This window comes from Anomaloglossus baeobatrachus, chromosome 7 (assembly GCF_048569485.1).
Source record: "Anomaloglossus baeobatrachus isolate aAnoBae1 chromosome 7, aAnoBae1.hap1, whole genome shotgun sequence".
Classification (NCBI taxonomy): Eukaryota; Metazoa; Chordata; class Amphibia; order Anura; family Aromobatidae; genus Anomaloglossus; species Anomaloglossus baeobatrachus.
The window spans coordinates 180,326,242-180,353,794 of record NC_134359.1 but is presented as its reverse complement, the minus strand read 5'-3'; the positions used below and the strand labels follow the sequence as shown (position 1 = coordinate 180,353,794).

At 43.2% G+C, this 27,553-nt stretch overlaps 1 protein-coding gene across 1 annotated transcript in view; it reads left to right on the top strand.

Moving 5' to 3' along the window:
- STAT1 (signal transducer and activator of transcription 1) overlaps positions 1–27,553 on the top strand; it is an 801,166-nt gene that overhangs the window by 493,343 nt on the left and 280,270 nt on the right. Inside the window, exon 15 of the mRNA XM_075317825.1 lies at positions 14,994–15,077. Within this exon, the coding sequence (XP_075173940.1) occupies positions 14,994–15,077 (84 nt within the window). The remainder of the gene's footprint in view (positions 1–14,993; positions 15,078–27,553) is intronic.

Here is a 27,553-nt window from a genome sequence, read left to right as displayed (position 1 = left end):
GTCCTCAGGATTTGTAAAAAGACACAATATTCCCGCTATCATGTTAGAGGCGCCTATTCCTGTCCGTGTTGTTAATGGGACTATGTTGTCTGACTCCATTACATTGAGGACAGTTCCCTTGCGCCGTTCCCTGCCTCAGGGTCACATAGAGGAGATTTCTTTTCTTGTTTTGCCTGAGGGTATAGACGACGTACTTCTGGGTCTCCCATGGCTTAGGACTCATGCTCCTCACATTGACTGGGAGTCCGACAGTATTATTAGTTGGGGTTCAAAATGTCAGTCCCGATGTCTTTCCTTACCACCTAAGGTTGTTGCGGTTGCATCAACTGATCTCTATCCCATATCTACACCCTATTTGGATTTCGCTGACGTGTTCTCCAAACAGGGCGCTGAGGTTCTTCCACCCCATAGGCCGTATGACTGTGCCATAGACCTTATCCCAGGTTCGGTTCCACCTAAGGGCAGGGTTTACCCCCTGTCGATACCTGAGTCGGAGGCCATGTCGACCTATATAAGAGAGAGTTTAGAGAAGGGGTTCATTCGTAAGTCTGTCTCTCCCGCGGGAGCTGGGTTTTTCTTTGTTCGGAAGAAAGAGGGTGATTTGCGTCCCTGCATAGATTACAGGGGTCTCAACGCAATCACAATAAAGAACAAATACCCGTTACCTTTAATTTTGGAGCTCTTTGACAGACTGAGGGGAGCTCAGGTTTTTACGAAGTTGGATCTGCGGGGTGCGTATAACTTGGTACGAATTCGAGAGGGTGACAAATGGAAGACCGCTTTTAACACCCGAGACGGTCACTATGAATACCTCGTCATGCCTTTTGGCTTATGTAATGCACCCGCAGTATTTCAGGACTTCGTAAACGATGTGTTCAGGGATTTACTGTTATCCTCCATCGTGGTGTATCTGGACGACATCCTGATTTTTTCTCCTGATCTGGAGACTCATCGTCAGGATGTCGTTCGTGTCCTTTCCCGTTTAAGGGAGCACTCTTTGTTTGCTAAACTCGAAAAATGTGTATTCGAGCAGTCTTCCTTGCCTTTTTTGGGCTACATTATCTCACAATAGGGTCTGTCTATGGATCCTGCGAAGCTCTCTGCAGTCCTGGAATGGTCCGAACCTCATTCCTTGAAGGCGGTGCAACGCTTCTTAGGATTCATAAATTATTACAGGCAGTTCATACCCCATTTCTCTACTTTGGTGGCCCCTTTGGTGGCCTTGACTAAGAAAGGTGCTAATCCAAAAGTCTGGTCTACTGAGACATCCCAGGCTTTTGAGGCAGTAAAAAGACACTTTTCAACTGCTCCCGTTCTTCAAAGACCCGATGAGAATAAGCCCTTCCTCTTGGAGGTTGATGCCTCTTCAGTGGGTGCTGGTGCGGTCTTGTATCAAAAGAACGGTGCAGGTAGAAAAAGGCCGTGTTTCTTCTTTGCTAAAACCTTTTCACCGGCAGAGAGAAACTATACCATTGGGGATAAGGAACTGCTCGCCCTGAGATTAGCCTTGGAGGAGTGGCGTCACTTGCTGGAAGGTGCGAAACATCCTTTCCAGGTCTATACAGACCATAAGAATCTGACGTATTTACAAACCGCTCAGCGTCTGAATCCTCACCAAGCCCGCTGGTCCTTGTTTTTCTCCCGCTTTCACTTCTCCATCAACTATCTGTCTGGGAGTAAGAATAACAAGGCAGACGCTCTGTCTCGCTCTATGGTTTCTACCCAGGAAGAGATTGACAAACCTCGTCTTATCCTTCCCTCCAGGGTTTTTCATACGCTCTCCCCTGTGACGTTAGACCAAATCCCACCGGGCAAGACCTTTGTGCCGCCTGATCGACAGAATGATATACTGTCGTGGGCCCACACCTCAAAGGTAGGTGGGCATTTTGGTATTAGGCGGACACGAGATTTACTGGAGAGATGGTATTGGTGGCCACACTTAGCCAGTCACGTCAAGAGATATGTCGGTTCCTGCTACTCGTGTGCTCGCAACCGTCCGTTACGGCATAGACCGGCTGGGCTCTTGCATCCTTTACCAGTGCCAGATAGGCCATGGGAGGTGGTAGGCATGGACTTTGTGGGTGATCTTCCGTGTTCACAGGGACATAGATTTGTGTGGGTCATTACTGACCATTTCTCCTGGATGGTTCATCTCGTACCGTTATCGAGAATCCCGTCTTCCAGGGTACTAGCCAAACTATTCCTCAAGCATGTCTTTAGGCTTCACGGGATGCCAGATCGTATCATTTGTGATAGAGGCCTGCAATTTGCTTCCCGTTTCTGGCGAGATCTTTGTAGCCTTCTGCAAATTGAGTTGAATCTCTCTTCGGCATACCATCCGGAGACCAATGGTTTGGTTGAGCGTACCAATCAATCCATGATTATATACCTTCGACACTTTGTTGCTGAGAACCACGATAACTGGTCCTCCCTCCTACCCTGGGCAGAATTTGCCCTTAACAATTCGCTGGCTGAGGCCACTGGGCAGACACCATTCGTACTCAATAATGGGCAACACCCTAGGGTACCGGTACCGTTTCCCGCTGCTGCACCTTCTCCTCTTGTGGCCGACTGGGCAACTAATGCCAGAGAGGTTTGGGATCGGACTCAAGAGTCGATCCAAGCAGCTAAGGACCATATGAAGACGGTGTCCGACCGGTTTCGTTGCCCGGCTCCTGTCTTTTCTCCAGGGGATTTTGTGTGGCTCTCTGCAAAACACGTGAAACTTAGAGTGAGCTCTGTCAAATTTGCTCCTCGCTTCCTGGGTCCTTATGAGGTTCTTCGACAGGTAAATCCTGTAGCCTACCAATTGAAGTTACCCGTCCATCTTAGGATCCATGACAAATTCCATGTTTCACTGCTAAAGCCGGCTATTTTACCTCACGCTCGTGAGGTGCACTCTCCTGCCTCTGATTCCTCTCGCTCTAGCTATGAGGTACGAGCCATAGTTGGTTCTAAGATGGTTAGAGGGCGCAGGTTCTTCTTGATAGATTGGGAGGGCTATGGCCCGGAACATCACTCTTGGGAGCCTGAGGAGGCTGTCCATGCTCCCGACTTAGTTGCCGATTACCTGCGTCGCCGGGAGGGGGGCCCTTGAGGGGGAGGTACTGTTACGGTTGCTGTGACTCTGGAGACTATGTCCGGATTTCTTGCTACTGCACATGTGCAAGCGCTGGAGACTAAGTCCTATCTTGGAGCCATTGCACATGTGCGGGTGACATCATCGCTGACACGAGGTCACATGTCTCTGACACCTTCTTAGCTGATTGGCCACTTGTCATGTGCTTGTGACTTGTGGTCACATGTCTCTGACACCTTCTATGCCGATTGGTCGCTGGTCATGTGCTTGTGACGCTTTGCTCGGTAATAGGCCAGCGTGACGTCATTGCTGTCATTCTGGCAGAGGATTGGCTCTGGTGTCCTCCATCTTGGATGAGGCACAGAGTCTATATAAGACCCTGACGCACGCCGCCCGACGCTCAGTCCTCTTGGTTCATGCATGAGGGTAGACGCCCTGTGCACGTCCCTCTAGGCATCTCTCTGTCTATGTTAGGTGAGCGCTACTGGCAGGGTAGCGTTCTTATACCTTACAGCTTCGGCTGCAGTCCGTATCCTTACCTTTTAGTGGAGCGGACATAGGCAGGTGCCTGAGGCACATGGTCCGGCTGGGCCTTGTGATTCTACTCGTGGGTGGACGTTGCCGCTAGGGTAACATTCCTTATACTGCGTCTGGCAGTTGTTCGTATCCTCGCACACTAGGGGAGCGAACAGAGGTAGGAGCTTTGTGCGGCTTATGCTGCTGTCAGTCTCTTTTGCACCACTAGAAGAGCGGACCTAGGCAGGTGCCATATCTAGTGGTTCGTGTCCTCGCACACTAGTGGAGCCAACGCAGGTAGGAGCTTTGTGCGGCTTACGCTGCTGTCCGTCTCCTGGCACCACTAGAGGAACGGACCTAGGTAGGTGCCATATCTAGTGGTTCGTGTCCTCGCACACTAGTGGAGCGAACGCAGGTAGGAGCTTTGTGCGGCTTACGCTGCTGTCCGTCTCCTGGCACCACTAGAGGAACGGACCTAGGTAGGTGCCATTTCCCACTCACTGCTTTTGTCTCTGTGATCTTTAACAGAGACCATTCCACACACCCTCCAAGTAAGGGAGGAATTGCTTTATTTTCTAATTATATTCCTCTGTGAGTTTAACAGAGGTATTGCACTCTGCACTTGTGCTATTATTTTTTACAGTGGCACACTTATATACCCATTATCCTCTGCCATAGTCTGCAGCAGAGTCTTTGCACGGTGGACCCTGACTGTCTGACATTCCCTTAGGTTTTATTATCAGACAGCCCCCCGTAACACCTACCATTACCATGGAACTCTCAGTTGATTTACCCAAGCGCTCACCGAGGAACACCTGTTGGTGTGACAGACAGAGTTGTGAAGAGAGATTTACTCCTCCAAGATATACGTAAAGTGGCATGAAGTTGTTTCCTTTTTACCTGATCATAGCACTACCTTGTAAACTACACATGGAGATAAACTCACCTGTCCCGCTCCTGCACTCCGTGGTGCTGAAGTCTCCTGCTTTCCTGTGTCCGGCCACCAATGTTTCCTGCTGCAGCTACTTCCGGGTTGGCTGTGCAGTGCAAAAATGCATATGTATGAAAATAATTGTCCAGCTTGCAAGCAACAGGCAGCAGCAGCCGGAGACAGTGTCGCTGGAGACGGGTGAGTTTAAAAAGCTTTTTATGTTCAATGTACATGTTTTTCTGGTACGTGTTTCACGGATCATACCATAGTGTGGTTCTTGGGATATCAGTGATGCAAAAAAAAAAACCCGTACATGTCTCTGTGCGGAAATTACCAACACGTGTGTGCGCCGCACAGAGATCACTGATTTTAATGAGTCTGCGTATGTCCGTGATTCTGGTACATATAAAAACTGTCACATACGTACCAGAATCACTGATGTGTGAAACAGGCCTTAGACTGATTAAAGCACTCAAACGCAATATTCAGAACTTGCAGTTGGTAGATATCCGTAGTGTACTGCATCCCACTGATGATAGAGAATATTATTATTATTTCCCAACACATTCATCCTATAGTCACATTGATATGCTTTTTGTTAACCAACATGTTTGGACTTGACATGTTCAGGCGTCAATAGGAGAAATGTTTTAGTCGGATCTTGCCCCTATATTTGTTCAGATTACTCCTCTACTCAATGTCCTTCGATGTCGCGCTTCAATGAGAACCTTCTTAAGGACCAAATTTGTTGTAAAGGCATACAGGACACAATCACTGAATTATTGGAGAATCACGCACAGGACTCAACTCCTCTTCCAACACAATCGGAGTCAGCTAAGTGTGTAGTGAGAGGCCTTTTGATTAGAAACAGGGCTAGGCTTAAGAGAGAGGAGAACTCTCTTGTTACTTAACTAATGTAACAGATTAGTACTTGGGAGCTGTCCCACAAATAGATGTTATCTTCCTCTGTTTATGCGGACCTGACGAAAGCCAGGGAGCACAGCTTGGGGACCTTTTGGACCAAAAGTATCAGACAAAAAGTCAGATTGTGCAGGTAGCTATACGAACATGCAGATAAGTGAGGGAGGGAGGGCGCTGGCTCGACTTTTATATCCTAGTAAAGAAAATGGCCATATCCCTAAAATTAGAAATAAAGAGGGCAGCTTTACTAGAGACAAAATTTAAATCAAAGAAATGTTTTGTTACTTTTACAATGACTTCCACAATAAAAAAAATAACATTTTATGTCTTCAGTGTCCTTTTAAAGGGAGTCTGTCACTAGCTTTTTGCTACCTCATCTGAGAGCAGCATAATGTAGAGACAGAGACCCTGATTACAGTGGTTCAAAAATGAAATTGCAACAAACTGTTGTCATAAGGGAAAGATCATATTAGAAGATGTACGAATGCATCCCTGGATTAGTAATTGCATAAAGGGATCAGAACCAAACTCCAAGAATTTTAATGAAAACATAAGATTGTACAATAGTGTGAACACTTTTGTATCAATGAGCGCACAAGAAAACCTATCAAAGCCAGTTCAACTTAGGCAGCTATTTGCATTTATGTGCATCATTTCATAGTTACATAGTTACTTAGTTTGAAAAAAGACCTAGGTCCATCTAGTTCAACCTTCCTCCACCATTTCTACATTTGGTCACTAAAGCGGGCTTTACACACTGCGATATCGGTCCCGATATCGCTAGTGTGGGAAACCCGCCCCCATCTGTTGCGCGACACGGGCAAATCGCTGCCCGTGCCGCACAACATCGCCCAGACCCGTCACACATACTTACCTGCCCGGCGACGTCGTTGTGACTGGCGAACCGCCTCCTTTTGAAGGGGGCGCTCCGTGCGGCGTCACAGCGTCGTCACTGAGCGGCCGCCCAATAGCAGCGGAGGGGCGGAGCTGAGCGGGACGTAACATCCCGCCCACCTCCTTCCTTCCGAATAGCAGCCGGGAGGCAGGTAAGGAGAGCTTCCTCGTTCCTGCGGTGTCACACGGAGCGATGTGTGCTGCCGCAGGAACGAGGAACAACCTCGTTACTGCTGCAGTAACAATTTTTGAGAATGGACCCCCATGTCACCGATGAGCGATTTTACACGTTTTTGCAACGATGCAAAATCGCTCATCGGTGTCACACGCAACGGCGTCCCTAATGCGGCCGGATATGCGTCACCAATTCCGTGACCCCAACGAGTTCGCATTAGCGATGTCGTAGCGTGTAAAGCCCCCTTTAGTCATTTATAACCAACAATGTTGTGTGTACTGAGGAAATCATCCAGCCCTTTTTTAAAAGCTGTTATAGTATCTGCCATTACTACCTCTTGTGGTAGAGCATTCCACAGTCTGACTGCTCTAACTGTAAAGAACCTTTTCCTATTTAGCTGCCAGAATCGCTTTTCTTCCACTCGCAGTGTATGCCCCCTTGTCCTTAGTATTGTCTTTGGAAGAAATAAGTCATGTGCGAATCCTTTATATTGACCACATATGTATTTATACAAATAAATGAGATCTCCTCTGAGACGTCTTTTTTCTAAGCCAAACATATCTAACTTTTTCAACCTGTCATCATATGGGAGGCCTTCAATTCCTTGTATTCATGTGTGAGCCGTTTAATGCAGCAGCATTGTTTGAACGGAAAAATGAAAATCTAATGGAAGACTATAAGAGGTGTTTCCCTGATGTAGAAAAGGCCCTCTACATGACATTAAATGAAATTGAGTCTGTATTATAGACACATAGAAGCCCATTAAAAGATTTTGGCCTAAAAGTTCCTGTCAGTAATTACGATGAACCAATCCATTTTGGCAATTATTACGACACTATTGCTGAAAAGGGTTTGTTTGAAGAGAAATTCCTAATGTTAGACCCAGAACAATAAAAGGCTTTAAAAAAAATACAGGCATTCCAGCTGCTTTGCTTGAGAGAGGCAGAACTTCACCTAATTGGCTCAAACCAATTGCCTATTCCAATTAATGAAACGTCTAGTTGCAATGATTGTCATAGCATCAGTACTGCCAACGACTTCATAGTATCATAGTTTTTAAGGTTGAAGAGAGACTCTAAGTCCATCTAGTTCAACCCGTAGCCTAACATGTTGATCCAGAGGAAGGCAAAAAAAACCCCAATGTGGCAAACAAGTTCCAATGGGGAAAAAATTTCCTTCCTGACTCCACATCCGGCAATCAGACTAGTTCCCTGGATCAATACCCTGTCATAAAATCTAATATACATAACTGGTAATATTAAATTTTTCAAGAAAGGCATCCAGGCTCTGCTTAAATGTTAGTAGTGAATCACTCATTACAACATCATGCGGCAGAGAGTTCCATAGTCTCACTGCTCGTACAGTAAAGAATCCTCGTCTGTGATTATGATTAAACCTTCTTTCCTCAAGACGTAGCGGATGCCCCCGTGTTCCAGTCGCAGGCCTAGGTGTAAAAAGATCTTTGGAAAGGTCTCTGTACTGTCCCCTCATATATTTATACATTGTGATTAGATCCCCCCTAAGCCTTCGTTTTTCCAAACTAAATAACCCCAAGTTTAATAACCTGTCTTGGTATTGCAGCCCACCCATTCCTCTAATAATCTTGGTCGCTCTTCTCTGCACCCTCTCCAGTTCAGCTATGTCCTTCTTATATATCAGTGACCAGAATTGTACACAGTATTCTAAGTGCGGTCGCACTAGTGACTTGTACAGAGGTAGAACTATATTTTTTTCATGAACACTTATACCTCTTTTAATACATCCCATTATTTTATTAGCCCTGGCAGCAGCTGCCTGACACTGTCCACTAAAGTGAAGTTTACCATCCACCCATACACCCAAGTCTTTTTCTGTGTCTGTTTTACCCAGTGTTCTACAATTAAGTACATAATCATAAATGTTATTTCCTCTACCCAAGTGCATGACCTTACATTTATCTACATTAAACTTCAATTGCCACTTCTCAGCCCAATCCTCCAATTTACATAAATCTCCCTGTAATATAAAATTATCCTCCTCTGTATTGATTACCCTGCAGAGTTTAGTATCATCTGCAAAATATTGAAATTCTACTCCGCATGCCCCCAACAAGGTCATTTATAAATATGTTGAAAAGAAGCGGGCCCAATACTGACCCCTGTGGTACCCCACTATGAACTGAGACCCAGTCCGAGTACATACCATTAATAACCACCCTTTGTTTCCTATCACTGAGCCAGTTTTTAACCCAGTTACACATATTTTCCCCTATCCCCATTATTCTCATTTTATGTTCCAACCTTTTGTGTGGCACCGTATCAAAAGCTTTTGAAAAGTCCATATACACAACATCCACTGCATTTCCCTGGTCCAGACTTGAACTTACCTCTTCATAGAAGCTGATCAAATTAGTTTGACAGGATCGATCCCTCATAAACCCATGTTGATACTCTGTCATAAGGTTATTTTTCTTGAGATACTCCAGTATAGCATCTCTCAAGAAACCCTCAAGGATTTTACCAACCGTAGAGGTTAAACTTACCGGCCTATAATTTCCCGGCTCAGTTTTTGTCCCCTTTTTCAATATTGGCACCACATTTGCTATGCGCCAGTCCTGCGGTACCGACCCTGTTATTAAGGAATCTCAGAAGATTAAAAATAATGGTCTATCTATCACAGAACTCAATTCCTGTAGTACTCTGGGGTGTATGCCATCCGGGCCCGGAGATTTGTCAACCTTAGTGATTTCGAGGCGGCGGCGTACTTCCTGCTGGGTTAAGCAGGTAATATTCAAGGGTGAATTTATGGTATCACTGGTCATGTCATCTGCCATGGCATTTTCTTGTATAAAAACCGTAGAAAAAAAGTCATTCAGCAGGTTGGCTTTACCCTCATCCCCTTCCACCATTTCACCAAGACTATTTTTAAGGGGGCCAACACTATCGCTTTTCAGTTTTTTACTGTTTATGTAGTTAAAGAATATTTTAGGATTATTTTTACTTTCTCTCGCAATGAGTCTCTCTGTCTCAAACTTAGCTAACTTAATTTGCTTTTTACATATTTTATTGAATTTTCTATAATTATATAATGCCTCATCACTACCTACCCTCTTTAATTCTTTTAAGGCTTTCTGTTTTTCTTTTATTGCTTCCCTTACAGCTCTATTTAGCCATAGGGGTTTCCTCCTATTTCTAGCATGTTTGTTCCCATAGGGTATATTTTCTGCACAAGCCCTATTCAGGATGCTCATAAAAGTCTCCCATTTGCTTTGTGTACTTTTATTACTTAGTACATCATCCCAGTTTATTGCACTAAGATCATCTCTCAACCGTTTAAAATTTGCTTTCCTGAAGTTTAGTGTCCTTGTAGCCCCTCTACTAGACATCTTACTAAAGAATACATGAAAACTTATTATTTTGTGATCACTATTCCCCAAGTAACCCCCAACTTGTATATTTGATATGCGGTCTGGCCTATTGGTTAGTACAAGGTCTAGTAGTGCTCCCCCTCTTGTGGGGTCCTGTACCATTTGTGAAAGGTAATTATCTTTCATTGTTATCAAAAATCTATTTCCTTTGCTGGAACTGCAAGTTTCTGTTCCCCAATTTATATCAGGATAGTTAAAGTCCCCCATAATAATTACCTCTCCGAGACTCGCTGCTTTATCAATTTGCTTTATGAGGAGATTCTCTACCTCTTCCATAATATTCGACTTACAAAAGGCCAAAGGCATAATCTCCGGCAAAGTTTCTATGGCTCCAACTTATGGTGTAAATGCATTTGACATATTGTACACACAACTCATGGCTGAAGGTCCAAAAATTCCCTCCAAAAAAAAGTTCGGAAACACGGTCTTTCTTTTTAGTGGAGACTTTCTACAATCCTTTCCTCAAGTCATTCAACCAGAAGGTAAAAGCATTGCAAATCATGCACTCCTGACTCAAAAAAAAAAATAAATACAAGATTCACATGAACTCAATGAAAATGTACCGTACTTACACAAATTCAGTCTGAATTGAAATGCTACACCAGCATTGATTCAATTCAGCTAGACACTGCAAATGCCGAAGAAGCAGCAGTTCTTAAATAGCTTAACTCCTAGTAGTGTGCCTCCTCATAGACTAAATTTGAACGTTGGTGCAGTAGTTGTGCTATTAAGAAACTTTGACTTCACAAGAGGTCTTTGCAGTGGCACCAAAATGGCTGTCAAGCAAATAATGTCAAAAGTCATTGACTGTCAAATCCTGATCGGATCATTTAAAGGTGCAAAGGTATTCATTCCCAGAGTTATTCTGGCACCAAGCGACCCTGATCTTCCTTTTACTTTAGGATGAAAACAGTTTCCCTTAAGACTTGCTTATGCTATGAATATCAACAAAACTCAACAGTAAACATTGGATTCAGTTCGCATATATTTGCCATCTCTAGGCTTCAGCCATGGACAACTGTAAGTTTGCCTTTTCAAAGGACAAAATCCTTCCAGCAAGTCAAGGTAAAGTTTTCGCTAATGACAAGCAACTTAAAGAAAGAACACAGTTTACACGAAAAATGTGGTTTACATAGAAGTTTTTGCACAATAAAATTGAAAATTATTCAATAAAAATGATCACCACCCGAGAGTAGAACGGGTTCAATAGCTGGTTGCTTAAAGAGGTGGTTTACTACACCGCAATAGTGGCCACACTGATGCAAAGCTCATAAAGAAGGCTTTTCTCAAATCCCTTTTGTAGTCAATTGTGCCTCTGAGCAGTGCTATTGCGATCTCCTCATCCCCGTCACGTGACCCCTTGGTTTCGTGACCTCTGAGATCCAGAGAGGTCACGTCAACTTCCAGTTGACCCGACATCACCGAGGCGGGCCCCAGTCTCCGTGAGTGACTGGGCTGTGGGTGGAGTTTCACTGCTGGTAACAGTTTATCATCTCGCACGCTCTTTCCTTCACTGAAGAGCGCCACAAGCAGGAGTGTTGCTGGACTGTGACAAGCAGTGAAACTCCACCCACAGCCCAGTCACTCACGGAGACTGGGTCCCGCCTCGTTGATGTCGGGCCAACTAAAAGTTGATGTGACATCATCGGATCTCAGAGGTCATGGAGCCCGGGGGTCACATAATGTGGATGACCAGACCGCAATAGCACCACTCAGAGGCAGAATGTATTTAAGAAAAGCCATCTTTATGAGTTTTACATCAATGTGGCCACTATTGCTGCGTAGCGAACCACCCCTATAATAATTCTGCTCACAGTGCACATTATTACTTTTAGGAGAAAGACTTTACTAAAAATCAATGCAGCAAAATTCACTCTGCAAAACCCAAATGGCGCTTCTTCCCTTTAGAGCTTTGCCATGTGTGCAAACAACAGATTGTGATCACAAATCTAGTGTTGCCATACTTGGGAGAAATTGTGGAACAAGACATGAGGAGGTTTTTTTTTTCTCTTACCTTTTTTAAAGATTAAAGAGGTTGTCACATCTTATTAAATGACTGAATTGCAAAAAGTTTAAAAAAGTTATTTTACAATTTACCACTTAATAGAAATACTTGCAAGTTTATGGCTGCATTTCATCAAAATGAGTTCTGGTTTTGTTCAGGATTTTTTATGTCTTCAAAGTTGAAAAATACAGTTAGATACTTATCCATCATGCAACACCATCAAGGAGGCTTGGGATAGTTTCCAAATTTTTTATGCAGTTGGATAACCCCAAACATGCAGCCTTTGTCATTAAGGACTATTTTTTATCGGTAAAAAAGAACAAGGACTCTTGGAAGTGCTGATATGGCATCCATAGAATCCGGATTTCAGTACTGTCTCTCTGGGATTACATGGGATTACATGAAGAGACCGAATGATTTGCGCAAGCCTACATCCTGAGAAGATCTGTAATTAGTTCTCCAAGATGGTTGGAACAAACTGTGTTTGTGTCACTAGAAGAATTGATGCTGCTTTGAAAGCAAAGTACGGTCACACCAAGTAGTGATTTGATTTTCCTCTTTTGTTCATTCACTTTGCATTTTATTAGTTGTTAAAAAGAAACTTATAGTTCTAGTTTTCCAAGCATTACTTTGAAGCATTTATTCTGCATCTACTTACAACTTTTGCACAGTACTGTGTTTCATAGAATAGACTGTATTTTTGTCATAATTGGGTGTGAGAATAAAATGTGTAACCTCTATCTATATGAAAACACCATGTGTCTAGCAAACTTGTGTGTTTTAGTAGTGGAAGTAATGCTTTATCCTCACTCCTGACTTTAGGTCCTCTTATGCCGCTAGTCGTGTGTTTCCTTTCCTCTTGTATGTATTTTATATACTCGTCTGAGTTCCAAGTACAATATGAAGCAATCTATCCTGATCATATCTATTTTTTGTACAACCTGGCTTGCTAATTTCTTGTATATCACAATGGAAAATCTAGCCTTTCAGTGCTTCTGATGAACCCAAAACCTGTCCAACATTATTGCAAGTGATGGAAGTTGTTTTTTTGCAGGTTTGACTCCTGTAACATTGATGTAGGGTTAACATACATAAAAACGACACTCAACAAGAGCATAAATTGAGAACAGCAGTGACTTGCCTGGAGCACACACGGTCTGCATAAAAAGCTAATGCAAACCAACGCTGTCGGTTTTCAGTTAGGAACGCAGGGGGATTGAAAACCCGTGCATATCTGAATAAAATTCACTTTCTGCACGATGCAGGAAGTGATTTGGACTCAAAAGGGGTGAATTCTATAGGATCTATATTATCTGCCTAACTATCTGCTTAGTTCATATTTTCATTTTGGGCTGACATCTCCCTTTAAGGCACCCTTCACACGTTAGTGATTCTGGTACCTATGTTGCTGGTTTTACACGTACCGGAATCACGGACATATCCAAACCCATTAAAATCTATGGGTCTGTGCACACATGAGTGGTTTCTCACTGATTGTGTTTCTGTGCGGCTCACACGCATGTCATTGTGTTCTTAATGGAGACAAGTCCATTTTTCTCTGGCATCACTGATGTCATACGGACCACACATTGGTGTGATTCTTGTGACACGTACCAGAGAAAACACTTCTTTGAAATAAAATTATTTTTATACTCACCTGTCTCTAGTGATGCTGTCTCCGGCCACTGCTGTCGCTTACTTCCAGTCCGGCTAATTATGCTCATGAATAGTCACTGCACCGCAAGCCGGAATCCGCAGGTAAAGACAGCAGAGCCAGAGACATCAGCACCACGGTCAGCAGCGTGAGTATAGGAGTGCCTGATCTTCGTGTGTTATTACGGATAGCACACGGAGAACACGTGTGCCAAAATCACGGCACACAGAGGGACAAATGCATCTTTAACAGGTCAGTGAGAAACATGTGTGTTTTGACTGCCATGTGAAAGAAGCTGAATGCAGAATCCGTTAGGGTCTACAGACAATTACATACAGCTTTTAGTCTCGTAGCTGCATATGTTTTTGCCCTGACTGCTGCACACTTTTCCTTTTATTCATAGTGGCATTATTTATCTTCTTCCTACAATTTATAGAAATATGTTCATCTTCCTTGAGTTTAAAGCAAAATTCTTTAAGTTTCCACCTAAACACACATTTCTTTAAACGTATCTCTTGTAAGGGATTTTCTGACAAAGTAAAAACATTTTTTTTTTTAATATTTTTTTTTTTTAAATACGAATACTTTTAAATATGAAAATAAAAACAGAGGCATACTCATCGATCAGCAACCCCGTGGATTCAGTGGATGGTTGCTCTGGAGATCGGTGCTGACTCAAGAAGCAATGTTTGGAAGTCACAAGACTGCTTAAATCTGTGATAGCTTGCAGTGGTCCAATGACAAAGAGCGCTTCCTCGTCTGTTTCCTTTATGATGTGCTGTTCTAGTAGCATATCATATCATATGATATCACAAGTTTCAGTAGTCACAGACCTCCAGATCAGCCTTCATTGGATTCATGGGCTGTTGATAGGTGAATATTAGTGATGGGTGAGCACTAAAATGATCAGGTGCTCGTTACTCGAGCTGAGCAAGTCAGACCCTCTGAAAGAGATCAACTCAAGTAACGAGTATAATGGAAGTCAATGATTGGGCAGTTCAGCTCTCCACACACATAAAGCCAGTCATATATAGATCATTTCTGGGGGTAAGGAGAGTGTTTTGTTTTATGTTTTACACACACTAAATCGGAAGATGTTTTTTTTAACCCCTAGTGAGAATCATTAAGAGACTGGAAATGGCTCTCCCTGTGGTGCCTGCTCACATCATGCAGTGTAGCAAACCTGGGCTTTGTGTTCATTGTTTCACGGATGAAACATCTGAGCACCTGTAATACTCGCCTGACTAAAACCACTACCCTGAAGCTCAATCGAGTTCCAAGCACTGCCGAGCATACTCGCCCGTCATTAGTGAATATGTCTTGTTTTCTATGTTAAATGCATCCATGCCTTAAAATGAATGGGGTGAGCAAAACTACAAGTCTAATGCTTTTTTTCTTTCTTTTATTTTTAGGGACCACTAATTGTTACTGAAGAGCTTCATTCTTTGAGTTTTGAGACACAGCTTTGTCAGCCTGGTTTAGGTGTGGATTTAGAGGTACAGTACCTATAAAATTATAGCTAGAAAACGCCAAATATAATGTACACATACTGACCGTGGATGAGAATACAATATTTATTTTGACACTGAATATCTGATTAAAAGTTTTAAAATGATAATTTGTATTTAAAAACTACACCAGCTAGATTATACTTTGATTTGTGTGAGAAAGGAAAAAAAATAAATAAATTAATCAGTGTAAATGTATATACTACTTTTTTTTTTTGCTTTCTTATTGGTCAATTTCACACATACATAATACAAGTAAATCTCTGTGCAATTATTCCGTCCTCTTGTCCAAGCCTGAGTGCAGGTCTATTCACCAGGACAGACAGATAGATAGAAAATGTTCACACTGTCAGTTCAGGTCATTAGTTCCATGTCTGATTTTAGCGCTTTTTTTTACCATTAGCATGTGGAAACTCTTAATAAACATGCTGGACATGCCCAAGAGGCTTTATCAGGCCTTTTGGCATCTGTTGTTAGTGTTTATTAGCATATATAAAAGTCAAGTATTGAATAGCATCATGGACTAAGCTATCTCTTTGCAAATAAATGTAAAGCATTATAAGTCTCAGTATGTATTTTTATTTAACTTAGTAACCTGTAGATGATAGATATTGCTGTACAGCATCTGTCGTATGCTTAGTCATCAGCTTCTCAATGAATACGTTAAACAGCTGCAATTATTCCCTACACACATGGATACACAACACTGACTTAGGCCTGCAACACACATCCGTGCCTCCGGTACGTGTTTGGTACGTTTTTGCACGTACCAGAGACACGTTGACCAATGTTGCCCTATGGTAGATGGCACACACACGTAAAATCACACGGAACGTGTGTCCGTGTGGTTAGTACGTGTGTGCGTTTTCCCACACGGCCGACGTGTGTTTTTGGCAGTCAGCACGCAGGCACAGACCCGATAAAGTCAATGGGTCCGTGCCTACACGGACGTCACACGTAGCATGTCCGTGTTCAGCACGTACCGTCCGTGTGCGTTTTTAAACGAACGATGTCGGGGTTTTTTTTTGTTAAATGTCAGTCTACTTACCTTTTTTTTCTGCTGTTCTCAGTCATCATCCCTTTTGCGCTCGGTCTGTATCTTCCCCTGTCGCATGCTCACCGATCCCCGATCATCAGCACGGCGAAGAACAGCTGTTCCAAAGATAAGCGGCTTCAATTAATTTGAAAAAGCCGGCTGCTCATTAATCAATCTCGTATTCCCTGCTTCCCCCGCCCACAGGCACCTATGATTGGTTGCAGTTAGACACGCCCACACACTGAGTGACAGTTGTCTCACTGCAACCAATCACAGCCGCCGGTGGGCGGGTCTATACTGTGCAGTAAAATAAATAATTAATTAAAAAAAAAAACGACGTGCGGTCCCCCCCCAATTTTGATACCAGCCAGGGTAAAGCCATACGACTGAAGGCTGGTATTCTCAGGATGGGGAGCTCCACGTTATGGGGAGCCCCGCAGCCTAAAAATATCAGCCAGCAGCCGCTCAGAATTGCCGCATCCATTAGATGCGATAGTTCTGGAACTCTACCCGGCTCTTCCCGATTTGCCCTGGTGCGTTGGCAATCGGGGTAATAAGGAGTTAATGGCAGCAATCCATAGCTGCCACTAAGTCCTAGATTAATCAATGCAGGCGTCTGTGAGACACCCCCAATGATTAACCTGTAATTTAAAGTTAATAAACACACAATGAAAAATCCTTTATTTGCAATAAAAAAAAATAACAAATACCCTCGTTCACCAATTTATTAAGCCCCAAAAACCCATCCATGTCCGGCGTAATCCACGGAGGTCCCGCGTCGCTTCCACCTCTGCTACATGAAGATGACAGGAGCTGCAGAAGAACACCACTGCTCCTGACAGCTCCACGCAGCAACTGAAGTGAGCCGCGCGATCAGCTGTGCTGTCACTGAGGTTACTCGCGTCCACCGCTGGATCCTCCACCTGTGACAGCAAGTCGTCCAAGTGACAGCGATGAAGTCACAGGTGAGTTGCGGTCTCGGGGGGAGGACTCCAGATGGCCGCGGGTAGCCTGAGTGACAGCAGCGCTAATCGCGCTGCTCACTTCAGTCACTCAGGGAATTAGCGGTCACCGGTGAGTCCTTCACGGGTGACCGCTAATCAGTACGTGACACCCAGACAGAGCCGCAGTATGACAATGAAGTCGGGTGAAGTTCACCCGAGTTCATTCTCATCACGCAACTCTGTCTGCTGTCAGCCGACATGTATCAACGACATTGTGCATCACACACGGATCATTTCACACGGACATTACATGCACGCATACACAGCCATTCCACATGCACACACGGCTAGCATACGCCATCACATGGATGTCATATGTACCGGAGAAACGCCCATTAAAAGACGGAACACGGACCCGAAAAACGGAACGTGTCACACGTACGTTTTTTATGCGGAAGTGTGTTTTAGTACTTAAAGGGAATCTCTCACCAGGTTTTTGCTCCTCAATCTGGGAGCAGCATAATGTAGAGACAGAGACCCTGATTCCAGCGATGTGTCACTTTCTGAGCTGTTTGCTGTCATTTTGATTTCTCTCCTGCAGATCTAGCATTATTTGAATGTACAGCAGGGTTATAACGAGCTCATGCAGTTGCTTGCTGGACTACCTGGCAGCACGCATAGTAGTCCTCTAATGGTAATCTCCTGCTAATTAAAGGGGTTCTCCGACTTATTTTACTTTTTTTTTCATCATTTCACTATTGTGCTACATTGGGGCAGGTAAGTAGATAGTGACTACCTACCTGACCTGCTGTCAGCAATTCTCCCCCGCCTCAGAGTATTCATGTGACCGCTCCTGCTGTGATTTTGCTTCCTGTGACGTCACGTCGACAAGGGCAGGAGCTAGTTGACCGACATCACAGCCGACGTCAGGTTGCCATCCTGCTGGGCAGATACCATGCGTGGAGTCCCCGTTCCCCTTCCCCTGGGGCCGTGCAGTCAACGCTTTATATCACAGGACTGATTCCCGGCGCTGCTCAGACGCAAGCTCTGTATACAGCCAATGCAATGATCAACCGCCGGCCAATCAGAGGCCAGCAACTGATCACTGGAGAAGCTGCATAGAGATCTCGTCCCTGTGCAGCGTCCATAAACCTGTCCTCTGATATAAAGTGCTGTTAGCTGTGGCATCGGCTGCGTTGATCAAGGGGGCTGCGGCTGCAAGAAGCAAACAGGCCACTGAGGGGGCGAGGACAGGTTGGAAAGATTTGCCTTTGTTTTTTTTGCATATGTGAAGAGTTACTTACAGCAAAGATGGAACTGCAGCTGGTCATTACCTAGGCCAAAAACTACAACTCCAGCAGGATACAGCTAAGCCCCCACTAGGTGGAGGCATCACAGGTGCAGGAGGAGCAAATCACACACACGCTTCCAAAACATGGAGGGGGTGATTACTGGATGGTAAAACTGCACCCTGATGGCTTGCATAGAGCACTGTTCACACTAGCAGATGCAGAGTCACAAACCCGCAGCCTATTAGGCGACGCCCATACTATTAGATCAGGCAGGCTGCCAATCCGTACCCCAATTGCGCATCATATAGGGACAAGAACTCTAATATGCAAGGCCTAACAAAAAGGGGCCTGGCTGCATCCTGTACAAAAAATGAGGTTTTTAGTTGGTGTTATGGCTATAAGATGAAAGCCTACAACCCATGTCACAGGATTATTATTCCTCTTTTTTGTTGCTTTTTTGTATGTGCAGAATTGTACACTAGGGGACACTATTACAGGATGAAGCATTGCTACAACAAGAGGAGCCCAAGCGGACATTACTACAGAATGAGCAGAAGGATGGGGCACAGTAGTATGGGATGGGCATAAGGATGGGGCACATTACTACTTTATATAGTGTCTTGCGAGAGTATTCGGCCCCCTTGAATTTTTCAACCTTTTCCCACATTTAAGGCTTCATACATAAAAATAAAAAAATTAAAATTTTATGGTGAAGAATCAACAATAAGTGGGACACAATTGTGAAGTTAAACGAAATTTATTGCTTATTTTAAACTTTTATAAAAAAAATAATAAACTGAAAATTGGGGCGTGCAATATTCTTTGTCCCCTTTAACCTAGAATGCATACCTGGGGCCTCACAGGTTACTTGTTTTCTATGGTAGACTTCTATGGTTGCGCATTCTAGGGTTAAGTTAATACTTTGTAGCGCCACCTTTTGCTGCGATTACAGCTGCAAGTCGCTTGAGGTATGTCTCTATCAGTTTTGCACATCGAGGGACTGAAATTCTTGCCCATTCTTCCTTTGCAAATAGCTCGAGCTGAGTGAGGTTGGATGGAGAGCGTTTGTGAACAGCAGTTTTCAGCTCTTTCCACAGATTCCCATTTGGATTCAGGTCTGGACTTTGACATTGCTCCCACTAGCCAGTTTCCTATTCCACACTGATGAGGGGCAAATACCCCGAAACAGCTGTCTGTGGATGGATACCATGTTTTGGCATAGGTGGTTTCCTTGACCGGAGACTGCCCTTCCCGTGATTTTTCCTTCCCGGTGAAAGACCTGGCTAGTTACCTGCTAGCGTTGAGAAACATGTGATGGTGTCTCCGCGGCTTCCTTGTTTTGCATATTTCCCAGGGGGCATTGCTCTAGACACACTGCGTTGAGAAAACACGTGATGGTGCTCCGCGGTGCTGGATGTTGATCTCCCTAAGGTCAACCATCTTTACCTATATAGTCTTCTACTAGGCATTGCTCCCACTAGCCAGTTTCCTACTCCACACTGATGAGGGGCAAATACCCCGAAACAGCTGTCTGTGGATGGATAATAAATGAAAGTAAAAAAAAAAAATTTAAATTCATATGTAAATAAGAAAGGTTTGGAGCACCCTTGGCTTGGTGAAGTACTCAGGGCACCATTACACTACCTACATTTGCAATCTGAGCCTCTCATGATACTAATTGACAGCACTCGCTTTCCCGCAATAAGTGCTGTCTGAACTCAAAGTACACTAACACTGAAGGGTTCCAGCGGCATGCACACAGTGTCGATGTATGAGCTCGCACAGTGAACGACATGGCACTCTCATGTCTAGCTCCTGTCTATGGCTGCTTATTGCTACATGGATACTTATCATGTAGCCTGCAGAGGTTACAGACAGGAGCCATGGATGGGAAAGTGCTGGCACCACACTGTGTTATTGACTCTGGGCTCCTTCAGCGTTAATGTACAATGCATTGAGTTCAGGCAATGCACACTTTGTGAAAACGAGTGCGGTCAATCAGGATGAGGGAAGGTGCTATAAATGAGGGGACGAAACAGTGCATTGGGTCTTTGGCCAAGTCAAGGGTATATTTAACCTCTTCACGACCAATGACATACTAATGACACAACATTGGTTGTGTCACTACGTCTACCACGGGCTCCGGCAGCAAGCCCGCAGTAATCTCCGCACATGTCTGCTAATATGATCACCAGACATTTGAGGCTATTAGGCACGCATGGACCGGAGATCCACCTGCACCTGTTAACTGTTTAGATGACGCTGTCAAACTCTAACCGCACAATTTAAAGCAGCGTGGATCATGCTGTTCTCCGCCGCAGTTGGTAGACCTGTGATGTGATCAGGGGGTGCCAAAGTGTTACCATGACAGTGTGGGGTCAGAAGGTGACCCCTGATGCTGTCATGAGTCACTTCCTGTGAGAGCCGACAAAGCAGCGGTACTCAGAGCAACACAGCATTTCTCCTGATCAGAGTGATGCTGAAGCATTGTTCTGATCATGAGAAGCAATGGCCGTGTAGTCATTAAGTCCCCTAGGGAATTAGTAAAATCAGAAAAATAAAAAGTTTTAAAAATATGAAAAAATAGAAAAACCCTAAAAGTTCAAACCACCATTTTGCCCCATTGAAAATAAAACCATAAAAAATGCACATATTTGGTATTGACACTTTCAAAAATTCTTGATTAAAAACAAAATCAGTTAATCTGATCTAGAAAAAAAATTCCAAATGCCAAAATTTAGTGTTTGTGGTCGCCGCAACATTACATTAAAATGAAATAACAGGCAATCAAAACATTGTATATACACAATAATGGCTTAATTAAAAATGCCAATTCAAGACGCAAAAAAAAAGCCATCACTGAACGCCAGGTCCCAAAAAATAAAAAACGCTATGGGTCTCAGAAAGTGGCAACAAAAGTGCTGTTCTTTTTTTGGACAAACGTCTGAATTTTTTTTTCACTTCTTAGATAAAAGTAAATCATCAGAGAAAAACAAAAAACTACAGTAAAAAGGGCGCTGCTCACAAAGGAGATAGGTGTTAAGATTAATATAATTTATTGGAGCTACAACGCGTTTCAGGGATAAAAAAATCTCCCCTTCCTCAGGTAGCATAAAATAGAAGTATAACATAGAGACATATATATATATACAATGAATAATTAAAATAATGACCAGACCCTCCCTCAGTGTTAAACCTTAATTGAAACTTGATTGCCCTACATATAATTAACCATTAGACCAATAAGGGGTATAAGGGTTGGGTGGTTATAGGATGGATCACTAGGATCAACAATTAAATTAATTTAGTTATAACAATTATAGGGACACCAAAAAATATATATATTAGTATTTACTACAATATTGGCTTTTCCTAAAATTAAAGCCTAAAAATATATGTTACATTCTAGATTGAAGCAGAGATATAGCAGAAATATATATTATTAAACCAGGTTCACATAAGGGTAGCACACATAAAAATAGAGATGAAAAGATAAAAGTAAAAGTATACATGTTTGGTTTCTACAAACTCATACTGACATGTCCATTTTACTATATAGTAAATAGAGTGAATAAAAATAAGCCAAAACACCATTGTGGAATTTCAATTTTTTCACTATTTCTCCACATTAGGATTTTTTTTTACTGTTTTTAAGTACACTGTATGGTAAAATGAATGGTGTCACTCAAAAGTACAACTCGTCTTCCAAAAAATAAATATGGCAATATTGATGGAAAAATAAAAAAGTTATGGCTCTTGGATTAAGGGAAGGAAAAAACGAAAATGAGAAATGGAAAGTCGCCCGGGGGTAAAGGGGTTAAACTCCTTTGTTTGCATATAAGTCATTTTCTCAGCCACTGAAATACTAAAATGTATACTACTGTTTATGTAGTTTAATTTGTATTTTTGGCTTTTTACAATGACAGATTCCCTTGAGGATGAGATTGCACTGGTAAATTATCAATAAGTATTTCATCAGTATTACCGATCAGTTAAAGACCTGTTTCACACGAGAATAATTATACTAAAAAACACAGCCATTTGCAATACAGATGGAGTGAGAGAGAGAGCTGCCTACCTCTCACAACCTTCTAAATGCCGCCATGTTTGTTGATTGCAGCATTTAAAGAGTTAAATTCAGGAGGAGCTGAAGCATCAGCTAAGCTCCTGGCAGTGATTGTACCGGCACAAGCGTCTATGCCAGCATAATCACCATGACGTACGTGTACATCTTATGTCGAGAAGGTGATAAAATGTAATGCTAATTTTGAAGCAAGATAATATTTATCAGTGTTGAAATAAAAAGATAACATCATCAGCTTTCAAATTAGACCTCTTCTTAACCCCTTAAGGACGCAGACAATTTTTGTTTTTTTGTTTTCATTTCATGCTCTTTTTTTTCCCACAGACATAGATGTACGAGGGCTTGATTTTTTGCAAGTTGTAATTTTGATTTACACCATTCATTTAAATAATTTTACCATATACAGTACCCGAAAATGGCTAAAAATTTCCTAGTACGGTACAATGGTGAAAAAAAACAAACACCTTTCCGTGTTTTTAACTAGGAAGAGGTGAAGGAAGATTCGAATTTTGATCCTGTGATCATTTTCTCACTTCTATTATATACGACAATACTATAGTATTGTGGTATATAGTGAAACAGACAGTCTCCTGCCCACTTTGTAACTGCATGACAAAGAAGAAATAACATGACAGTTTTCATCTGGCCGCCAGCTTTCAATGCAGCTGATCAGTTCTCCGAATTGCATCACAAGTGGAGCAGATGTGAGCCTAGACTAACAATCGTGCCGGAATGTGGTGTATCAGTGCCACTGCCAGTGATTTATTGCAACATTTAAGCGGTGAACACCAGCAATCGGCGCTAGAGCAAGCCTCTGCTGTTAAAGGCGGATTTTAATTATGTTATATAGCCGACATCCTACCCTGTGTGAACGGGGATCAGCTCATGAGCTCCAACCACCCTCAGACATCCAAAGACGGAATAGTATGTCATGAAGTATTAAGGGGTTAATGGGTTCTCCCCATCTTCACTGATTATTCTTAGATAGCACAGGTGAAAAAAGAAAAAAAGAATATTTCCATTTTACCATTTCAGTTTTTATCCATTTTTGAGATTTTAACATGTCTTTTGTATCAATTATAAATCATACAATCTATGTTGTATTGAGCTTGTGAGCGCTGCATTGAAGCTAAACAAGATCACTGGAGAGGTGCTTTTACATTTGTAAGTTTGAGTTCACACACTGCAACATGGGTTTTTTTACTCGCTTTCGCTGCGATGCGAGGTAGCACGGGAACACATAGTTCAATAAAAGTCCAGCAGTTTATTATACAAGACGTAAACCGCACTCCGGATACATAACAAACAAAATCTTGTTCTTCCATAAGGGAAACACGGCTTACTGGCCATCACACTCACAGTTTTCAAGTCCGTTAATTCAGTGGTTCGCCTGAACAGGTTTGGACCCTCTTTCCTCACTGATATCCCACTGGAGATGTCTCTTTCCAGGAAGGCCTCAATACCTCTGTGCACTTGAGCAGCCGCTCCAGACAGGCTGCCTTTCACACACACACACACACACACACACACACACACACACACACACACACACTGCCTCCTTTCAGTTTCTCTGTCTGGCTCCTGCCAGTGTCTCAACACAGGTTGACTTTCCTTATCTGTGTTCCTTTCAGAGGACCTTCCTCTTGGAGATTAGCAATCTCATTCCGCTCAGAGGCTGCTTCTCCTGCAGTGCTGCTCCACACACTGCCTCCTCAGACTCCACACAGTCTGACATGTGCCAAACAACAGGCTCTATAAAAAAAACATGTGGCCTGTCAGACACATGTCAAACACACCCATGGGCGGGATAAGTAGGTGGACAGACCCACCCATCTCTTTAGCCACCTGTGAAGCTGACCTGAGACACTTTTTAGCAGAAACATATGGCGCTACAAGTACCAGAACGCAACTCCAGGTTGACACCGCTTATGTGACACATACCGGCCATTAGCAATGTAGCGGATCGCCATCTTACACATTCTAATCCAGGCCAAGGCAGCATTGGTGGTTGGTCTTATCCGCAACAAGCTGTAAAGAAAATAAAATATCTGAAGAACAGCCGAAAATGTAAATAAAGTGCTTTTTTCACAAGCAATATCCCACAAAAACCACCCGTGAAGATGGGAATAGGCCTTAAATGCCAACTTTCTGACAATGACTCATTCAGTGGTAGATGTAAATGTGTGCACAAGGTTTAGTTATAAAACTACACATATTGTGCATTTTGGCTCTGAGCATTGCTTTACAAAAGGAAGATATTTCATTTGGATAAAAAAAGGTGAGACATTAGCTAGGCTCACATTCACCTGCTTCAAATATTCTGTGCAGTGCCCCCTTCTCAAAAAGTCATATAGATCATCGTGCAGCGTAACAAGTGCCACCCAGAAGCGGTCAACTATACCAGTCTCATAGTAGTGGTCTATTTGCTTCATTATTCTAATCTGTGTAATGCAAAGGTCATCAACGTTATCGTCTTTAAAAACACAATAAGAAAAGCATTTACTGCTTCTGGAGTCACAGCTATATTGTGGTTTGTGATAAAATAGGTACTAACTATATACTTTATAATACATTTTATCGATTGTATTTCTTCTGCTTCTGCTCCTGCTTCATATTGTAAAGTGTGTACAATTCCGGGACTGTCCCACTGGTTCCGAGATGGTTTGGAGGTATGAGTATATTAGTCTCAGGCACAGAAGAATTCCAGCCTTCTGTCTGCATAGCACAGTTGGCTGGATCTCCAAGGACCCAACACTAATGATCGGGGAACCCGAACTGTAAAGTTCTGGGTTCGTACCGAACACATGGTGGTCGTGCACACAATCTCGAACAAGAGCTTTCTGGGAAGTTCTTGTTACAGTTTGAGTCCAGCTCGGTCCACGAGCTGTAAAAAAAAACCCAGCACATTATTAAAAAACATTATGATTATACTTACAGGTCTCGCAACACGTCTCCTGGCCGCTTCTGCTTCCGCGTTCATACATTGCTGTGCCACCGGTAACCTCCACTTACAGGGCCTGCCATGACGTCATAGCCATGTGACTAGACTGGTGTGAATGTTGTACCGACATTGGGTTAGACTGGTCACATGGCTATGACGTCATGGCAGGTCCTGTTAACTTCTGGGGGTATGCACTGCACTGCTCGTCACTTGGCAATCTTCGGCTGTTTTCGGCCATGTTCGCGGTGCCTTGGGGTTCTCCTAGTCGATGGCTCATGGACTCGATTGAACTTTGACTGTCACTGGGCGAGTCTTGCATTGCATCATCCTATACGGCCGCACACTGTCCTGACAGGAGCAGACGGCTGGATGTATTTCCATGCAGCTGAGGCGTTCGTTTCCGGAGAGTGTCAGTACGTGCCGGGTGACGCTGATGCGAGACTCCACGAGTCATACCTAAGTGGAACTCCAGCCTTAAGGCCACTTTACACACAGAGATAAATCTTTGACAGATCAGTAGTTACAGTGAAATCATGGACATATTGTTCCATTTGTACACAGCCACAAACCTGGCACTGATTGTCCACAATTTCACTGCAACCACAGATATGCTGCAGATTTATCTCTGTGTGTAAAGTGGCCTTCAGGGCCTGCTTCTCACTCTATATAGACACTGTCTGTGTAGAGTGATGAAGCAGAGCTGCCAATGCTCTCTCTGCTTCTCACTCTTTATAGATGCTGTCTGTATAGTGTGATAAAGCAGAGCTGACAATGCTCTACCTGTGGATTACGTCAGACTAAGGATTTTTTTTTATAATAAAGATGGAGTCTCTAAATGTTTTTTTTTGTTTTCTTTCTAATAAAAAAAATGTCTCTGTGTTGTGTTTTTTTTATTACTGTTTACTAGAAATCAAAAAAAAAAAAAAAAATAAAATCTTTATTTTTATATAGCGCTAACATATTCCGCAGCGCTTTACATACATCAGGAACACTGTCCCCATTGGGGCTCACAATCTAAAGTCCCTATCTGTATGTCTTTCGCATGGTAGCCATGTCTAATTTGGCGTGGCACCATGAATTTCGGCTTAGTAGCAGCTGAGAGTACAAAGCTGGTATTAACCCTTTTATTAACCAGTGTGCCACCGCCATCAGGGCCGCTGGACGTAAAGCACCTGGAAATGGCGCTAAGAAACAATGCGCCATTTCCAGAGGCAGCTGCGTTTATTAGCGTGGGGGGCCCAGAACGCTTGGGCCATACCACGCTGAGAGTCCCAGCCCCCAACTGCCTGGTTTTGCCTGACTAGCAATCAAAATACGGCAGGAGCCCACACTTTTTTTATTTTTAATTATTTTTTAAAATAAAACATTTTTTATAGGCTTCCTTTATTTTGATTGCCAGCCAAGGTAAAGCCAGGCAGATGGGGTTGGCAGCCCGTAGCCATCTGCTTTATCTGTGCTGAGAATCAAAAATACTGCAGAGCGCTGCGTCATTTTTTAAATTTATTTTTACCCTACTATATGTGTATAGATGCTAGAATGTATGCACTGGTTTCAGGTTACTTCAACAGCCAATCACAGACGCCCACTCTGTGACTGCGACTGTGATTGTCTGTAATTTTAACAGTCAAATAAAACAACACAGAGAAAAAATATTTTTAGAAATAAAACAGAAGACATCTAGGACTCCATCTTTATTACCCAAAATAAACCCCTCCGACGTAGTCCAAAGGCGAGCGAGTATCTTCAGCTCTGCTACATCTGTGGAGGAGACAAACACATATCTGCTCACACAGACTCAGCTGAAAGCAGTCAGAGACTTCACCTGAGTGCATAACTGAGCCAGTCAGCTGTGCTCCCGTGTAACATACACTGACACTACAGGACCTTGCATGACGTCATATCCATGTGACCAATCTGTAACCAATGAGGTAATACAACATTCACACCTGACTGGTCACATGGCTATGGCATCACGGAAGGTCCTTTAGACAGTGCTGGTTACCGGAAGGGCACAGCAATGAGTGGACCCGAAAGCAGAAATGGACAGTCTGCAGGACGCGTCGCGGGACCTGTAAGTATAATGACAATGTTTATTATTAACTATATTCTTTATTTTACAGCCCCCCTGCCCCATCCAATAACTGTAAAGTCGAAGTTCAGTGTCGGA